At 49.8% G+C, this 19,192-nt stretch overlaps 1 protein-coding gene across 5 annotated transcripts in view; it reads left to right on the top strand.

The window, feature by feature from the left end:
- Positions 1-19,192, top strand: part of PMEPA1 (prostate transmembrane protein, androgen induced 1) — a 46,205-nt gene that overhangs the window by 12,902 nt on the left and 14,111 nt on the right. For 3 of the 5 annotated variants that reach the window (XM_071815436.1, XM_065849601.2, XM_065849600.2), the window contains exon 2: positions 2,160-2,198. The exons of the other annotated variants lie outside the window; for them this stretch is intronic. In XM_071815436.1, coding sequence (XP_071671537.1) covers positions 2,160-2,198 — 39 coding nt within the window. The remainder of the gene's footprint in view (positions 1-2,159; positions 2,199-19,192) is intronic. 5 annotated transcript variants of the gene reach the window in all.

Here is a 19,192-nt window from a genome sequence, read left to right as displayed (position 1 = left end):
TGTTACAGCCCAGTAAAGATATCCATGTGTCCCGCACCACCCTGTGAGGCCAGATCCAGAGCTGGGTCTGGGGATGGGCAGTCCTCTTCCCTCCTCTCGCAGCAAAACCTCATCTTTGCAGTGCATGCAGTGCTTTAACCTGCTTTTGGAGCCTTCTTGCAGACTAAACCAAAAATCATTTTCCACCATGTGTTGCACACAGGTGTTGTGGGACAAACATGGCAGCGCCATTCGCTGTTTCATGTTTTCACCTGTTTAGACTAAGTACGTCTTTGTTTTGTTGGCAGCCTGTTTGGTTGCACAAACAGTGTAAGACAAAACCACGAGCAGGTGTTGGTCCAGCCAGTATAATTACTGGTTCCTCGCGCTGCTGACAGCGTTCCTGGGCAGACAGCGTGAGCCAGCCTTCACATGGAGTCGTCTGGCAGGACTGTGGCTGCAGAAGGGCTCCGGGCACTGATCCACAGGGAATATGCGCCGACTGCTCAGACGCTCCTGTATCTCTTCCCTGCTGCTGATTGCATAAAAAAACCCCAAAGTTATGCATGTATGAAGGAAGGGAGGAGAGCCGAGGGTGGCTCTGGTCAAGTTTAAAGCAGCGACTTTAAGTGCAAATTCTCATTTGCATTTAAAAGTTGGCAAAATGCATGGCTAAACCACAAGGCCAAATGTGAGCATGTGAGCGCCAGGTGAGCTCCGAGGGAGACGAGACACCCCGTCCTGAAATGCCCCCTGGCTCCAGAGGCTTCAGTCTCACTTCTCCCACACATCCCAGGCCATTGCAAATACACTGTGGGTGAGACATTGTGTGACGGGGCGATGTGTCCGTGTGTGCCCGGGTGTCATGCCTGGGCTGTGCGCAGCGCCGAGCACCGGCAGGGGCATTGCTGTTGCTTCCTACCCTTTTGGAAGTTTAACCGGGCAACAGCTGATCCTCAGCCGGTCAGCTGCAGGCATGGATGCCGTTCTCCTCAACCTCTTAACTTTCCACTGCACTCCTACACCTTTTGGGTCTTCCAAGCTTTTTGGGCACCCGCTTATTCTCAGCTTCTACTTTTCCCTTGGCCTCCCACCGCTTTTAGGGCTCTGTGCAGCAAGCTGGCTGTGGAGGAACAAGGAAGAGGAGGAGGAGGAGGAGGCCACAGCTTGTTGCCACACGTTGGTGTTTGGCTCGGCGGAATTCCTCCCTTTTCGTACCCGTCAGGACTGATGTCAGTGCCCGTTCCCGCGGGGTGGCCGTGCTGTGTCGGCTGCCCGTGCGAATGCAGGCGACGCTGCGTGTTTGCCTCGTCACTTCTTAATTCCTCCTGTGGGCGAAGCATTGATTTGTGGTACATCTGAACCTGTGCCTCTAAATCAACGTGACTTAGAATCAGGGAGCTGACTCTGAGCCTGTGTGTCCCGTGTTGCTTGGCTGCCGCAGTGACTTACAGCGACTCTCTGACCCTTCATCTTTTCCTGGGCTGAATAAGTTGGTTATCTCTGTCTTCTCAGGTGCTTGGAAAGTAACTTTTTAAAGCTTATTTGGGAGGAACGATGTGTTAACAGAACGTCTCCAGCCTCCCAGCCTGCTCTGCACCTGAACCAGCAGCCTGGGAGCAGCAGCCTGGGCTCAGTGTGGCTGGAGCCTCCTTTGCTCCTGGGTTAAGGGCCACTTTTATAGGCCAGTAGGACTCTTTCGGCATCAAACTGTGGCACGCACTAATTACTACCAATTAACCATTATCAGTGACAGACAGTTCTTTTGGGCTTCATAAAAGAACAGGTTTTCCCTGGTGAACTCCCCCGCGGGGCCGCAGAGCGCTCGCCCAGCCCGGCTTGCAGCTCGCCAGACGCTGAGGTTGTGCTGCAGGGCTGGGGGGACCCGTGTCCCGTCATCCCATCAGTTTCCCAGATGATGATGCACTGCTCACTGGTGGGTGAGAGAGAAGGCACAAGTTGTCTTGTATTCCCGACTTCTTGCTGCTTTATTTCTTCTTTAAAAACACTTCTGCTGGGCATTGCAGCTGGGGCTTTGCACAAGGCGTTGCTGTGGGTTTTCCTCACTGTTGGCTTGGGGGGGCCTCTTCAAGAATGAGTCCCCAGGAGGGGACAGAGCCAGTTGGAGGTGACTCCTATCACTGATGGATGCTTTCTGTTTTTCTTTCAAATGTCTCCAGGCACTGAATGTTTAGGTCGCACCTTTCCAGGTAAACTGGGTAAGTGAAGTATTTCAAGAGTTGCCAAGATCTAATTACGAAGGCTGATTGCATGATTGCAGCTGCTGAACTATAAACACGGGGGTTCCTGGCGTGGTGGAGCGGGTGGTGCGGTGCCTTGCCCTGAGATCTGCGGTACCCACTGTTCGGGGGAGGATGCTGCAGCATCTTCGGTGCCTGATTGTGCAAGCCCAGCGTTTGTCTACCGATAGCTGGCTGCACCTTGCTAATCTTGGGTGGGATGTTTTCTGTTGCTGTTCAATGTAGGAGCATCTTCAAAAGCTGAATGTCTTTTTAATCGCAAGTGTTCTTCCATTCTCTGTTGCTCTAGCGAACTGATGAGCAGTGTTACATCGAAGAAAGCAACTTTCAGTGTATTTTATGGAAGTAGTTTGACCACCTGAATTTTTTTTAAGTCATGGTGTGTCAGATTTCTGTTGAGTGTAGCAGGAGCTGCTCGTGCTCAGGACACAAAACCAGGTGTGAGGAGCCCTGTTGAACCAGGCTGATGGATTTGAGCTGAACCTGTTTGCAAAAGAGCGTTTTCTGGTTTAAAAAGTCATTGTTTTGACATTTATGGGTCTCTCTCTCAATTTAGAATTGAATTTATGAGAGTGTCTGGAAAGTGAGGCGTCTTTGCTCACATGTGGTGTCCCAAGCCTGCTGGGGAAGAACTGGCTGAATAAAGTATTAACAAGTGGTGAATAAATGATTTTAATAAATGTCTAATCAATTGTTATAGAGCCTGGGAAGTCAATAGAACTTATGACTTTGGCTTACAACCACGCTCAAATCTTAAATGTGCTTATAATACCTACAAATCCTTAGGCTTTTATCAAGCATCTATTAGTAAAAGTCATAATCTAAAGTAAGACAAAAAAAGAATTATTTCAGTTGCTTTGTTTCAAGCCTGATGGCACAATTCAGTTGCACAGTAAAATAATATTTTCTTATGCAAAAAAGACACCACCAGTCCCACCAGCAGCGTTTGTGGGGTCAACACCGGGCAGGGGAGCAGCCGGAGCCTGAGGCCCGGGCAGACACAGCCCTGGGGTTGCGACACTCACATAGGGAAACTGTACTTCAGCAGTCAGTCATTTATTTATATTGGTTTCATATTAATGCCTTAAAACAACAGATTTCAGCAGATAAGCAAGGTGGGTGGAGGGAGCCCCAGTGTCGCGCTGCGCTGAGCAGTGTAGCTCGGGGCGTTTTCACTCGAGTAAAAAGTGTTTGCGGTTGCTTGACTGTTGTAAAACTTGCACCCGTTTTCTTGTCCTGTGATTTAGGAAGGCGTGTGAGCAGGGATGTGTTCTAGCTGTGCTGCTCTTCTTGCTTTCCCTGGTCTTCCCTGTCCCATTTTGTATATACGTTTGTACTTCAGGGAGGCAAAGATGCAAGTGAAAACGTGGTTTTCTTAGAATGTAATTAACAGCAAATTAAATATATTTTTGTTGTTGTTGTAGAGTTGTTCCCTGCAGTCTCCAGTTGCTTGCTCCCTTGTTACACACTTGTACTCTTTGGGGATTTTTGATCTCGATAGATGGATATTTGGAATGCAGCGCAGGACACTTTAGTGATCTTGCTGCTGGTTTGTGTGCCCAGCGAGGAGCTGCGTTTGCAGACATCAGCGTGTGCCCAGAGAGACGGGAACGGCTTCCCAGGCCTCTGAACGCCGGGTCTGCCAGACGCGGCCGCCTCTCTGGGATGGCTTCTCGCCTCTCTTTGTTGTCTGGGTCCTTGTCTGCAGCTACAGCCAGACGGGTATCGCCAGACATCCCCACCTCCCACAGCCGCTTGCGCCGGGGCCCTCGGGAGAGATGCCCGTGCCCGTCCCCAGGCTAAAGCTCTGGAAACCGGGGTCAAACACAAACCCTGGGCAGGGAGCATCACCTGAGACTGACCCAAGGGAGGTGTAGCTTTCATTGTTGTGTTTGGTTTTTGTTTATTTGTTTTTTTCCTTGGGTTTTTAAACTCTTTCACTGTCTTGTGCTAACTTCTGGGTGCCTCTGGTGTGGATGGCAGCTTATTGGAGTTTCTGTGAACGGGTTGTGGATCTCTGTCACATACTGAGATGGGGTGGGCCCTGCACAAAGGGGTGCAGCAGTTTCTTGTTGGGTCTTGTGTCTGCCGTCCTGCCTCTCACAGAGGGTGACTAGGAATGGGTATGGAGGGTATGGGAAGAGGAGACTCATCAGATCTAGGAGGAGATGCAGTCCTTGCACTCCTTAAAATCAAAGGGGAGGGTGGAGCGTTTGCACAAAAAAATCACAAAGAAAAATATTTAAGTAGATGAAAATGCGGTGTCTACTGATTTCTTAGAGGTCTGGGAGAATTCCATCCAAGTGGACACACAGACCTCCCGTGTTTTGCAGAAGGTTGGTCACGCTCTGTACTGGCTGCAATGCTCTCCTGTGAAAATGCCAGTGTGCATCGTTCTTTATTTTATTGTTGTGGATTTGGACATTTTGTTATATTAGTCTAGATGGGTTTGTTTCCATAGCTGCACACAGCTGATAAAAAGCCCAGTGCAGGATCTCTCAGTCTCCCTGTGCACGTGTACCAAAAATAAATCACACGCAGTTGTCAGCAGAGGAGCTGCTGCCATGGCAGGTGCCACCTGCGAGGGAGGTTGTGCTGGACCTCGCTGAGACAGCAGGTACATGGCATCTCTCCCAGTGCCACCACGCACGGTCCTGCAGCAGCTCCCAGCTCTGCAGGCAGTGTCGGTGCCCCGGTGGCCCTGGGGACCCAGAGCACCCAGGGATGGAGTTGCTGCAGGAGGGATGATGTTTTGGAAATGGGGAAAGCAGTGATGGAGGCAGGCTGAGAAGAAACTTCCTGGCCTCACCTTTTCTCTAGGTCAAAAGGGATAGATGCAGTATGGTGTGCTAATGAAGGATTGGCACCAGGTGACTACCAGGATAATTAAACTTCAGCTGTTAATATTTCACTTCCCATCAGAAGGAGGTAGGCTTTTAATGACTAAATAAACCATCTCAGTTGTTGGGGCTGGTTTTGCTTGGCTTTAGGCTGTAAGGCCTGAAGGTCCAGCCTGGGAGGGGACCCTGCAGCTGGTTGTACCCTGGGTTGCAGGTCCCAGTGTGCCCAGGCCAGCAGCACTGCCGATGCCCAGGGTGCTGCCCTCCCCTCTGTGCATGTGCGTTCCTCTGGTTCCAGCATCCGTGCAGCTGGTGTGGAACACATCTTCTGGCAGAAAACCCAGTTTCTAAGAGGTGATCTTTCCTTTGGGAAGGGTGAAACTAGTGATTTTTGCTTCCCATCGGTTTTGCTGGAAGCTCTGCTCTGCTGGCTTATGATGGCACGTTTCGGTGTGGGACCAGTCCTGCTCCTGCTCCCTACAGTAGCACGGCCAGGGCCTGGGGACAGCCCTGTCCTGGGACACATAAAGGGTGGCTGCTTGGGGTCTGCTTCCCCTCACTGCTCTGCCAGGGGTGTCCCTAAAAACCCTGGCTGCTCTCTCACGTTTAATGCATCTCTTGAAGTACTGAGTAAGAGTGTTTTCTTTCTGGCAGAGATGAAGGAGGACTTTTAATAGATCTTTTGTTTTCTCTGTGTGTGGTTCCCTGGCAGTAACCTGCCATTAGCTCCGGGGTTTATTTAGGGTATTTGTATTTTTGTATGTGGGGACCTACAACACAAAGAAGCCAAAGGGCTTGTCCTGGGTCACACAAGCAATATGTGACAGAGCTGGGTCTCCAATTCAGCGTTTGTAATGTTGTGCTGATCTCCAGGTCTGGTGGAGAGGAAAATCTTGGTTTGTCCCCTTTTAACTGAGATGGACAGGGAAAGCAAAACATAAAGGGTCTGGGAAAGGAAACACTTTTTTTGTTTTCTCCTGCTGGTGATCTGTGCGGAGCCGAAATGCAGGGTGGTTGAGTTTGGGAGTGTGAAGATGGTGTGTGTGAAATACACAGAGGGGAAAGGAAACCCAGGCTGGAAATCCATTGAGCTCCTCCATCTCCACTGGGTCCAGCTGTGCTGGGAACCGAGAGCTCCAGCGAGGAAGGGTGGGCTGTGCCTGGGCTCCCTGCCTCCACACCCGGCTGCGTTTTGGGGCGATGCCCGCGGGTGCCTGCAGCTGGGGTTTGCGTCGCTCCCGTCCCGCGGCCCGCGCGGTGCCGTGTCTGCGGCAGCACAATGCTGCCCTTCAGTCCCGGCAGACTGCAGGTCTAGACGCTCTCCCTGCCTTTTGTTAGCGGGGTCACAGGTTAGGGAGTGTTCCCAGCTCCTTTTCCATCCGCCGGTCAGGAATGCTTCCCAGAATCAGGCGCTCTGCTGTGGGCTGAAATGGGGACCCCTCGGAGGGAGTCACCCCGCTACCCAAACACGCCCAGGCTTAAAATTATTGTGACAGCTCCCAAAAAAGAAATGCGCTTTTGAAATGTGGTTGGGATCACCCCCACTCCAGTTTTTGCAGGCACAGATGCTCAGCTGACACCAGCTAAACAGAAACCTTTTAGCCCTTGCCAGTAAGTCTGGAGCGAACTGCCAAAAAGCTTCGAGGACCAAGATACAAAACGAAGTCAGGCCTGAGCAAAGCACTTACAAATGAGGGATAGAACTGATTTATTCTGTCTCTTGATTTTTAGCACACGAGATGCTTCAGTCTCGGGGTTTTGTTAAAATATAGTGGTGGAATTTTAAAGGTTCTTAGCAGATACAAAGCAAATAAGTCCCCTAGCAACAAGGGAAGGGTTTTTTTAATGCAGAATTTTTTTGACATGAAGCATTTGTGAAATTTACTCTCCCCCAATTTAAATCAAAGGTGAGTTTTGCTGAAGGAGACATTTTTAATGGCTTTTAGCCATATTCAGAGATAGGACTCGAACCTTTGATGTGCATCTGTTTGTTCCCCTGCCCCAGCCCACCCTGGCTGGCTGGAGTCCCTGGGTGCTGCGGGGTGGGTAAGGAGCAGTTTGATAAAGAAGTTCATAGCAAGTTTCTTGCATGGTTTCTTTTTTTTTTTTCTTTCTCCTTCCCTGGCAAGAAGACCTAACAAAAAATTGGCAGGTGTATACTCTTTCATTATTGAATTAAAATCTATTAAATAATAACAGTGCGCCAAAACCTGAAATCCCTATTGGGCAGCGCTCTTGGTGAAGTGAAATCCTTCTGGATCTGGCTCACTTTTGTGTATATGTGCATGTGTATTATGTGTGAAGAATGAGTGTATGGAGCTCAAATAGAGGTTTTAAATAGAAATAACACTGGCAGCTATTTCTCCATGAATCCAAGGCAGTTATATGTCTGGCTCTCGCCAACAAGAATTGCAGAGGAAGTTCATGTGAACTCCATGGCTGATTTGATAGCTGCACAACGATGGTGGGTTCGAAGCCTGGATGCTGCTGAGCAGAAGCGATGGTGTTTTTCTGTGTCTGGTGATTTATCTCTTTGCAGAGGGTCAGGGGGGACCAACGGCGCCTGTTTCCCACCCCAGTGGTGGGATGGGCACCAGCCTTGGGGGAGCGGTGGCGTCGCCTCCTGCCCCGCCGGGGTTGGTGCTTCCTCAGCACGTCTGCAGCCCCTGAGAGCACATACACACTTTTTACCCCTGCAGGAACCCTGGTGCGGCCTGGGGAGCAAAGTGCACCTGTATGCACTGTAGCAGCAGGGGCAATTTGGGGTTAATTCCTCTGTGAACCCACAGCGATGGGGGAAATAATGCTAAATTAAACTCTCCGTAAGGGAAGAAAAGCATCCAGCCCCATTCTTTACTGCTCATTTTAGTAATTTCTTCCAGATAACCTACACATCTGTGTCAGTGCAATTAAGGCAGAAATTCTGTCTAATGAACAGTTGTAGCCCTTGGGCTATTGCAGAATGAGCAGTGGAGTTGGAAACAGTCTTATTAAAATAATAATTAAGAAAGAAGGGTGGGGAGGCAGAGGGAGGTGCAGATGAGGTGATGGCGGTGGGATGCTGTCGGGCGAGGAGCGGGGAGGAACTGCAGTTAACCTGGCGTTGAACTTCCAGGGCTGACTCCCCACGGTGTCCGCCCCCAGAGGTGACCGTGTGGCGCGGCTGGGCCCGCTGTGGGCACGGCCCGGCCCCTGCCGCGCCAGGGCCTCCTGCTCCTGTCACAACACAACGGGCTCCGTCAGAGTCAGTCTTGCATTTTGTTAACAGTGGAGCCTGCAGGGTGCCCATGGGTGCTGGCTCCGCCATGGGCAGCGTGAGCCGTCCTGCTAAGCCACATCAGCTATATTGCATTTTTTTGTTCGGGTTTTTCTTTTTTTTTTTTCGAGATTTTGTTTCTCCAGCAGCTGATAAAGCTCAGGATGGGAGGAGAATGTTTCTTGTCTTAGGCAAGATTTTATCTGTTTTCCCCTTTTTCCAGAAAACAGCCCTTTCTCAGTAAAAAACCCCATGTTGCACACACCCACATGGTTTGTTTTAACTTCTCTTTCTCTGTTGCTCTCCTGAGGACGGTGACCGCCCAGGCCGAGCTCCATCAGTGGTGGAGACCGGCCAGTTCCTCTCATGTGAGATACAGTTTATTTTTTTGCTTTTAAGTAAGTTTAAAAAAAATTATTTTCAAATGTTAACCCCGCAAGTCTTCATTTTATAGCAATAAATCAATTAATACTCGGAGCTGGCTTTTTCAAACATAATACACTCCTATTTAGAAATGCATGTGCTGCGGAAAGCTAGTGACATCTCAGATTAACAAAATTTAAAAACCCAAACAGGCAAATGCTATTTAAAAAAAAAAGGCCAAACAAATCCCACTGGAAGGATACATTGGAATGATTTTAGTGGGATTTACATCTATGAGCTGTGGGGTTTTTGTGGTTTTTTTCTTTTGAAATGGTTGTGAACCAGAGTGATTACTTATCATTTTCATTTTAACTCCATCTGACAAATCGTTTTAGATGGAGAAAGCAATACTGCATCTTTAAATGGCTACTCTGTCAGCGCATCTTGCAGGGCTTTAAATGCCCTTTGTTATCACAGTCTAGACAGGACGCAGGCGGAATATTTGATATGTTATAAGGCAAAGATTTGACAAGGTTGAATTAATTTACTGGCTTATTTAAAGCTGAATTTCAAAACATTTTTTCCCTTACAAACTTGTCTTTCTCTCTCTATCCTGTATTTTTTTTTCGAAGTTAGTACAGTATGTTTCAACTGTTTAGACTGGGAGAGTAGACATTAGCTTACTGCAGCCTGCAGTACTTTAATTGCCCTTTTTATGACTGTCTAGACATCATGCAGATGCATGTTTGTGGTGAGAAGACATTTCCCCCTCTGGTTATACGATAGTCTGAAACCTTTACATTGCCTATCTCCTTACCCCCTCTGTCTTGAAATGTGCTTTACTCCCTCCATCTCTGAAAAAAATAACTTTTTCCCTTTATTTCTTTTTTTTTGAAGGATGCTTCAGCCCCTATTTTTTGGTTCTTTGCTTCAGACTTATTAGCAAATGCTGATGCTTTCTGGGGAAATAAAGGTATGTGGAGCAGATCTGTCCTGGAGCTCGGGGCAGGTCGGGCTGCGGGAGCGATGGCTCCGTGCCCCGGTTGTGCGCCGTGTCCCGTCGGTACCTGCGGCTCTGCGTGTGCAGCGGCACAGCCGTGTGGCTCTGTTTGTTTGGGTTCCCCTCGCCATAAGAGCGCAGCCTTGCAGGCCGGGTTTAAGAATGAAAATATCAGCAAGGTTTGAATGGGTTCAGAGTTTTAGTTATGCAAATGGGATGCATTAATTAACCCCGTTGCTATAGCTACTGTTTTATTGTTAAATGCAGTGAAAAGAGGACAAGCTGTGTCCATGGATAATCCTCCTCTCCCTGCTCTTCCCCCTTCCCCAAGTCACCCTGTGTCCCAGTGCAGGGGCAGCTGCCGCGCTCCCCCTGCCCGGGCTGCCACCCGCCACCGACTGTCCCTGTCCCCGCGGGCAGGTGGCGAGTGGCTTGAAATCGCCTCTGCCGAGGGGGCGGGCGAGCTGGAGGGCTCCGGGCCTCCAACCGCCCCCAAAACCCATTGTCAAGGCTGACCCGGCAGGTCGTCTCACCACCACCGCTCCCTGTCATCAGTCTGGGGGTGCTGGGGACAATGGGGCGGGCAGGAGGGTGCAGATGGGATGGGGATGGGGATAGCAAGGGAACCCAGCCCTGTTCTCCACGCCGAAAACCATCTCTGCTGAGCAAGCGTTGCTGGGTTTTGCATGGGGGAACAGCTTCTCGTTTTGTGCGTGCTTAAAAACTCACAAGTGCAAAACATTGCAGCAAAACTTAGACTTTCCAGCATATCTACTGTAGGAGTTAAAGCCTTTTGCAGGCTGTTGCTACAGCTGAGGTGGAAGTAAATTTATTACCTTTAATTTTGTCAAATTTGGGGCGTTTTTACTCACCTCCCCCATTCGTTCTGGGGTGTGTGTTTCTATATTTAAACACAATTTTTTTTCGCATCTCTGTGTGAGAGTATGCACATGCATTCTCTCCCATCTGGTGGTGTTCAGACCCGTTCAAGAACTGAACTCGAATATTGCAGTGACCAAACGCAGTGTGCGTGTCTGGGCATTTGCATGCATTTTGCATATTTTTTTTCTGCACTGCATAATTATGCCTGTAACTTAAGATTGTCCTTGTTCCATGGGAATAGCTTACCTTGTGAAGGTCACTCCTTTTGGAAGCAAAAGCTGCAAAACGATATAGACGATTACAGCACCTAAGAACAGAGAAGGGAGAGGTGTCCTGCTGAATGGCCCTGGGCAGGACTGAGGAAATCCGGTCGCAGTTACAGCCCTGTTGTGACCCGTGTGGCTTTGGCCAGCTTGCCCAATCCATATTTCGACACTTGTCTGCGAGCTGTGCGTTTGGGCAGCCTGGGGACAGGGCACGGCGGGTTCCTGGCACCGCTCACAAATGCCGATGGGCCGTGCTGGTGGCGTGGGGGCAGCAATGCTGGTTCACACAGGAAAAATGCTGGAGGATCTAAGGTTCGCCAGCCGCGGCTTTGGGTGTCTCCTGGCTTCTCTGTGCCTCTGCCACATCCCCGGGCCAGGCACAGGGTGCGAGTTGCTGGGTGCTGTGCAGCAGGGAGGCACAGGCATTGCTGCTTGTCCCCGTGTCCCTCTTGGGATGTCTCTGCTCGAGCGCTGGTCCCACAGGACTTGCTGGGCACTGTGTTGACAGCTGAGCCTGTTGGGAATCAGCTGATGAATGGTTTTCCCAGGAATAAATGGAATTGAAAGCTTTCTAGAGGACAGCCAGGGTGGAGAGGAGTGGAAAGGGGGAGAGATACCTAGTAAAAGCTGGTGTATACAGCGTTCAGCTGGGAGAGGCTGCGGTCCGTGCCGGTGACAGCCATAAACCTCCATCTCCACGCCCTGTTTTGCAGTGGGGCGTCCCACACGGAGCAGGAGAGCCTGTGCAACCTCGCTGGTTTGCGGGCCAGGAGAATGCGTCGCTGCTGCCTTCCTTGCTGTGCAATCAACAGATGCAGCATACGGGATCCTTGTGACCTGCAGAATGGAAGTTGCCTTGTCTTGATGGGCTCTGTGCTTAATGAAACGCGTGTTTCTTGGTGTCTCCAGCAGCAGGAGCAGGGACCGTGCTGCGCATGGCGGCAGCGCTCGGTGACCCGCGCCAGGTGGCTGTGAAGCTCCGGGTGTCCCGCTGGTGCGAGGCAGCTCAGCCACAGCGAGACATGGGGCTGAAACGACGGCGGAATTGTGAACCCGATTCCTTTAATTGCTGCTGGCTTTGTGGAGGTGGCGGCAAAGCCCTCCCTGGATGGAGAGCTCGCTCTCCTTGGAGCGTCCGTGACTGGCATTTTGTCTGTCGAAACAGATGTGGGCAGCAACAAACATCTATTTCTATAACTAGAAACAAATTTGGTAATTGCCTCTTTCAACAGGACTTGCTCAAGCAGGAAATGAAATTCCTAAATGGCAGTTAGCAAAAGTATTTATAGCTAAGTTCATAAATGAGATGTGCTTTCCTTTGTCATGAGTTTCTGCTGGGTGGAAGGGAAAAAAAAGGCTATGGTAGCGAGCCACATATTGATCATGAGTGTTTCCAGGGTATACCAAAATACTTATCTATTAATGTGTTTATTTTTACTAGCTGTAGAGATAGCCCTGACAAACAAACCTCTCCGGTCTTTCAGGGTCAGCTGGCAGGCTTTGATCCTGATATTGTGTACTGTGGTTTTTTCACTCGTTCTTAGGTAGATTGTATTTTTTTTCTGGTTCATGCTATTTATGATTGCAGACTGTAAACTCTTGTTCCTGTGTCCCTCTCCGGATGCTCGTGTTCAAGGGGGTGAGGTGACGCGCTGCCCTGTCCCAGACATCATCCGGGCCTCATGCCATTGTGCCACCTCTTGCAGAGCAGGCGATGCTCTGGTTCTTCTCAGCTTGGTGGGGGCCATGAGCCTTGCCCAACGTTTTCTAGCGAGCAAGCAAATTTACCTATCTTTTAAGTGCAAAATCAAAATTACTTTATTCTTTTAATCCAGTTTAGCTGTCCTTACCCTTGGGAGTAACTTCAAAAGCAATGTATGCCTTCCAGTCACCTCGGTAGGCTGGGATCAGGCTGACTGTGTGTAAAATGTCTCAAGACCCTGGAAAAGAGCAGGGCGAGAGAAATGGGCACAACAAAAGAAGGGAAGGGGTTGACCTATGCAAGATTTCAGAGGGTCGGAGTGTCCCAAAGAACGCGGTTAGTTCTCATCGCTATGAGGGAGGTAGGTAGTGTCTTGTGCAGTTTCTCTAAACAAGTCTCCAGTTGACGGGTCTCTGCTCAGAGCCAGGAGGTGTCCCAGCTAAAGCTGCTGGCCCCGGCGCTCTGGTTTGCAATGTCCATGCCCATCCTGCTCCCCACGGCTGCTGCCGTGCCCGTGCTAGCTTGGGATGGTCGCCTTTTATAAACGGGCACAGCGGTGTGATCGGTACAGTTGCTGCTTTATAAGGACTAAAAAGTTTTCTGAACAGTCTGATGCTTCCATGGCTATAATCATGCAATGGAGCCATTTCCTTTAAAACAAACAAAAAAAGGGGCCGGGGGGGTGCAGGATGAGGCCATCCTTTGTCAGTGACTCAGAGGATGTGATTCTTGATTACCCCGGGTGACAAATGAAGAAAATGAGCTATATTAACCACACAGTTATGGCCAGAGGATTGACACTGTGAACATGGCTTCTTGGGGCCCTATCACCTGTTTTCCAGTGATGGTTTTTCTCAGTCCCGCGTGCTCTCTGCCCTCCTGCACCGTTCTCAGCCGGCCATGCCCAGCTCACACAGTGTTAGTTCTGCTTTGTACATCAGAACTGGCCGTGTTGAATCTAGAAATGCAGTTTAGCTGTTAACTGTCCTGATGATGCATGAAGCAGGACTGAATCCCCCTGGCTCTTTCCAGCTGTCCTGCCTGTTGTCACGGGCCTGATCCTGCTCTCTTTGATGCCTCAGTGTTCCTGCTGCAACTCTGGCTTCACAACTTCGCTGATCCGTGCCAGCAGCGGCAATATCAAAATCACACTCTGTATTTATCTCCAGTGCTTCCTGTGCTGCCTTGTAAACAAATGCGATTGTTGACAACCTGATGGGCCCTTTGTATGCAGTTTTATGGAGGTATTATTTAGAAGGTAAATGTAGCAGATAAATGCTAATACACAAATATTGCAGTAATGACTTTGCCTGGTCTGATTGTTTCTAAGATGACCTAACAGATGAGCAGTGAAGAGTGAGTAATCTGCCATCTGAAGTTCTTTGTTCTTTCATCTCTTTTGCATCCGTGGTCTCCGAGAGGGAGGACATTGGTCTCTTTAAGGAGTGGAGCTCAGCGTCTGCTGGGTGAAATGGCCTCTGTAAACCAGGAGCAGCGTTTAGTGCTGCACCCTCTCTGACAGCCTTTGGATTCCAGCTGTTGCCTGGAGCTGTTTTGGTTCTTGCTTAAATTAGAGCAGTTCGAATGTGATGTTTAGCATAATGGGCATGTCTCCTTTCCAGGCAGGGCTGGGACCATGGGCCAGGGCAGAGCTGCTTGCATTGGGCAGTGTTGCTGGCGTGCCAGGGTATTTTGCTCCATGCCATATGATGAACAGGGGAGGGCAAGGAGCCGTGGTCAGACATGGTCCCGGCAGTGACCCTGCTGCCTCTCCTGGGGGATGCTATGAAGTCCAACCCCCACAGCTGCTTGTTGAGGAGTTTATTCCCTGCTAAAATCGTAGCTCTGGTGGGTGACTAGATTCGGATGGCTCTTCTCAAATTCACATTCTTTTGCCTTGAGTAGAAAAAATGAGGTCTACTCTTTGGCTACATTGCTTAACCCACATCCTTTTACAGAGGCTTTGATGAGCATCTGGCATAACAACTGCACTTCTGCCGAGTTTAACCCTCCGGTCCTTGCAGGGAACCATGTGCTGGTCCAGCGTGTGCCCAAATTGTGGTATAACGTCTGTCCCCTGCTCTCCAAAAGTAAGCTGCAGCCAGCAGGTACAGATGCAAGGTCTTGTGGCAGACATAAAACCTGCTCTAAACCGAGCCCAGGTAGGTGTGCACAGGGACTGGGAAGACCTCAGGCCAGCTCTGTGGACCCCTCTTTGGTCCAGGTCTGCTGCAGACCAGTATTGTCAGCTGCTGGCCCTTCTGGTTCTCTGCTTGCGAAAGACGGCGTGTTGGTATGTGTGAGGCAAGACTGTACAGGGTGTCCTCAGCTTTCGTTTTCCGAAAGTGATTAGGACTTGCTTTATGCCCTAATTACTGGGGCATGCATGGTGGCGGTAGGCTCTCAGCTGTTCGTGGCAAGGACTGTCCTTGCACGTCTCCTTGTTCTCGCCGGTGCCTCTGGGCACCGCTGGAGCTGCGTGTGGTGCTCTGAAATGTCAGCGGAGACCGGGGAGGGAGTGGGTTGGGCTGTCAGATAGCTGACAGAATGGATAAGGGTGTCTCTCCTCCTCTGCAGCCTGCTGCTGCCCAAGCCCCTGCTCTTGCCGCTGCCTTCAGCCGGAGATGTGGGTGCTGAGAGCAGCTGAAAGTCAGACCCATCACTTCCAGTTTAGGGCAGCGCCTCTGCCTGCCCATTGGCAATAAGTTTCGTGCGAAGACGGCAGCCCAGGTCTGTTGGAGAAAATGCTGGGTCATGTCCTTCTTCTGCCTGTCAAACCCATGAGCGGGTAGAGGAGCAGGCAGGGACCTCTGGACCAGCAGCCGAAAAGGTTGCTTGCTGTGGGATGGTGATGGAGCAGCCCAGGCTTTGGGTGCTGACAGGCACTGACTGATGCTGGAAAAGGGGGAACTTTGCTCCTATTCCTTGACTTTTTTCCATTTGCTCTTTGAGGAGCTGCACGAGCTTGTAAAGAAGTCTTTAAGGTTCCTGGCCTTAAACTGCTCTTGGCAACTTTGCTTGGCCTCCCACAAAGCTTGTAAGTGCAGAATTTGGGGAGTCACAGATAGAAAGGAAGGAAGGATGAATGGATGCTCTTCAGCTCCAAGCTTCAAATTATTGCTAGTACCAGTCTGATTTGGACTTTCATTTCTCCACACCACCTTCCTGATTACTCTTGAATAGCCTCATGTGCACATGCTCAGTTGAGAAGTAACTGTACCTTTATTTATGTCTTTTACATGCCTTTTCTTTTAATGTAACTAGAGCGCTGCCATCAAGGGCTATAAGGAACCTGTTCAAACAGAAGATGCCCAAGGGTGGGGGTGGATGAAAAGATGAGAAAATTGGGAGGAGAGGGAGCTGCTGTCAGGACTGTGCACATCTCTGCTGCGTCTTGCTCGGAGTCACGCAGCCAGGGCAGCTCTGTGGATATCGGAGGTGTTAATGGAAAACGAGGGATGAAAGTGCTTGCTGCAGATTTGTCAACACTTTTCATTAATTCAACCAGTTAATTTTGCCACGTCTGGAAAGACTCTCTGTGTTTGTGTGTGTGTAAGTGTAAAGACCTTCCTTTCTGGGATACAGGGGGGTTGCATAGGGACGGGGCATTGCAGTCAGTTGATCTTACCCCAAATCCCCAAGGATTATGGAAGAAGCCGGGACATGCGGTGTGACATTACAGTGCCACTCTATTTAGCCGACAGTAGGCAGCAATTCATTTACGGATTTCCTAACCTTCAGGACCAGACGTGACTCGACTGTCTGTGATCCCCAGGGGCTGTGCCTGAGGGCTGCGGTGGGACGGTCCCCACCGAGGTGCCCAGCTCCATGTCACTGTGGGCTCTTGGCTGGGATCTCTTGAGTCACGGTGCTGTCACCTGCGTGAACCTCTGTAAATAACAGTAGGTGATCCACAAAGTCGCCACCCACAACAAGGAGCGGAAAGTCCTGCTTTCTAGTTAGAGCAAGGGCTACAGGGGCAGAAAGCGAGATGCTCCTCTTGACTCTGCCAGCACCTCTCTGTAAGTGTCACGTTGGTCTTCGGCTTTGTGTTCCTTCTGCAGTTCCTGGAGGGACCAGGCTCTGCAGTGAGGCTGAGTCTGAGCTGAATCTCCATCCTGGGCTGGCGTGACCCAGGGAAGGTGTTGTCCCTGTGCGGTGGATGGGCTGGGAGCCTTGGCTTCCCGCTTGGCAGCAGGTGTAGGTGCCCAGGGTCAGGGTGGGCGCTGGAGGAATCGCTGTACAAAGCCACCCCGTTCAGTCTCAGTGTAAAAATTCTTGTGTGTCAGAGCAAGTGAGACCACCAGTGAAGGCGCAGTACACAGTGGGGTTCCTTGGTTCTTGCTTTAGGTGCTCACAGGATGTTTCTCTGGGAAAACAAGTGACATGTAATTAAAAATAGTCCCTGTGTACGATGGAAAATGGCCAGTCTAGAGATCTCCGTACAGCTGGATTATGGAGTCACCTCCCAATGTAGATGGGGGCTCTTTATCTCAGATTGCAGCTGTTTGCAGAGGGTCTTCAGGTCAGTCCTTGCATTGCCCCGGGCTCAAACCCAAGGCTGGGTCCAGCCCCCTCTGCCCAGCGAGCGGCAGTGATGGCACAGCGGTGATTCAGAGGGAAATGCCATTTCCACCGTTCTCTGAAACTTGAAACAGCCAAGTCTGCGTTGTTCCCAACTGCTTTTTAGTCGCCCCAGCTCTTACTCACTTCCTTTTGGGTTTTTCTGCTACTCAAATTCACATCAGTTTCTCGATTAGGGGAAGCCACTGCAGTTGTGCTTTCATTTTAAATCCGCTTTTTTTTCCCCCCTTTTCTGTGACCTGCGCTATTGCAGATGTCAGGGCAACGCTGGAAGTTTCCCCATAGCGACGGGGCTGTGCCCAAGGCTGTGAAGGCTTTGCCTGCCTCAGCTTCCAGCTCTTTCTGTCAGGCACGTGGAACAACCTCAAAACACAGTTTTAGATGTGTTTTCCCAGATAATGCTGACAAAATCAGTGATGATGGTTCCTCAGCATCAGAGGAGGGAGCACCCAGCAGCTGAGGTGTATATCCCATCCACCCTGGGTAAAAATTAACTGGTGGTTCGTTAACTTTTATTAGCGAGGCTTGCTCGGGAGGCATCTCGTGTCTGGCTTGAAGAGGGCGTTGGGTTCCCTCACAGCGGGCAGTGTCCACCAGAAGATGAAATCAGCAGCAGGAGTGTTTTCTCCACGCCCTTAAGTGCATATTTTCAATCCTCTGTGTGAGCTTGTGCTAGGACTCATTGTGCTTGAACTGTCCCAGCAATCTGTTTCAAGTCAGAAAGAAGGGGTTTCTAATGATAAAAATACCCAGAGGAAGTGAAAGCGAGCACAGGAGAAGCAGAGTATTCTGCAGGGGATTCTCTGCTTGCTTTAGTTTTGTCTCAGCAAAACAGCCTTGAGTTTTCTGTGCACCACAGCATTTATGATGACTGGCATTGTTTTTTGAAAAACTCTTTTTTTCCTTAGGAATTGTGCCTAGTGCAGCTGCATTTCTTCAGCTTGCCCGTTATCTCTTGGGTAATTTCACTTCTCCTTCTCATCACTTCTCACACGATACACAATTCCAATATATGTAGGAATCTTAGTTGAAGCTTACAGATAACTGGTTTGACCTACAGATGTGTATTATACCTGACTGAAAGCAGAGGGCATCTTGGCTGAGACCCTGTCTGGAAGCTGTTCTGTTCACATGTAAATGATAGCTGGAGCACCCGCAATTATTGCAGGAAAATGCAGGTGTAATTTTTCTTCCCTCTTTGTATTTCAGGACGTTGATGTTCAGCAGCGATACTCTGTGGAAGGATGAGCATTAATAAAGTTTATAGTAAGCATTTTATGAACTGTAGAATAGCTTTAAAAAGTAAGGAAGCGCTTTTAAAGTCGATGGTATCCTGGTGTCCCCTGCGGCTGCTGTGAACCCCGCGTTGTGCGTGCAGAGACCCGGCACTCCCAGCGTCACCCTTGACTCGAATAGCGCTCCCTCCTTGCAAGAATAATAATACATTCAAAACCTGTGGGTGCTGAGCAGTTTGTTCTTAGGCGCTCAAGGAAACTCCGACACGCACATTTCTGCAGCCGCTTTTATTGAGCTGTAAATGTGTCTTTGGAGGGAGGAGTGGGGCTGTGCCGGTGAGGTGCCCCCCGTGTCAGCACCATCTTCCATTTTCTTAAATTTCTGATGCTTTAGAACCTTCTCACCTCCGTGTCCAGGCAGCAAGATGTTGCCATCCTCCACAAAGCCTTCCGAGCAGAGCAGCCACAGCCTGCGTGTTGTGGGGCCTGCCGGCTTTGGGAAGCGGTGGATGCTCCCATCATTTATTAATATAACGCTATAATCTACTGTGAAACCCTTATTTAAGGCCACATGGGATTTAAAGTGGCAAACGAGTAACGAGCTTGAAGAATGAGACGTGACAAGCGATTTTTACTTGATCACGAATATCCAGTTTCAGGATGGTGAGAATTGGGGGAAAAATGCTTAGTTGCAGAACGGTTGCACGCATGGTTACTGACTCCCAAAGCTGCAGCGTCTAGACAGAATATACAGAAAAGCAGGTTGTGTCACTTAAATGTGATGTCTGAACCTGTTAGTTTGAAACGTATTCTGGAGTAGAAAT

Source organism: Patagioenas fasciata, chromosome 16 (assembly GCF_037038585.1).
Source record: "Patagioenas fasciata isolate bPatFas1 chromosome 16, bPatFas1.hap1, whole genome shotgun sequence".
Taxonomy (NCBI): domain Eukaryota; kingdom Metazoa; phylum Chordata; class Aves; order Columbiformes; family Columbidae; genus Patagioenas; species Patagioenas fasciata.
This window is presented reverse-complemented; position numbering and strand designations above follow the sequence as displayed.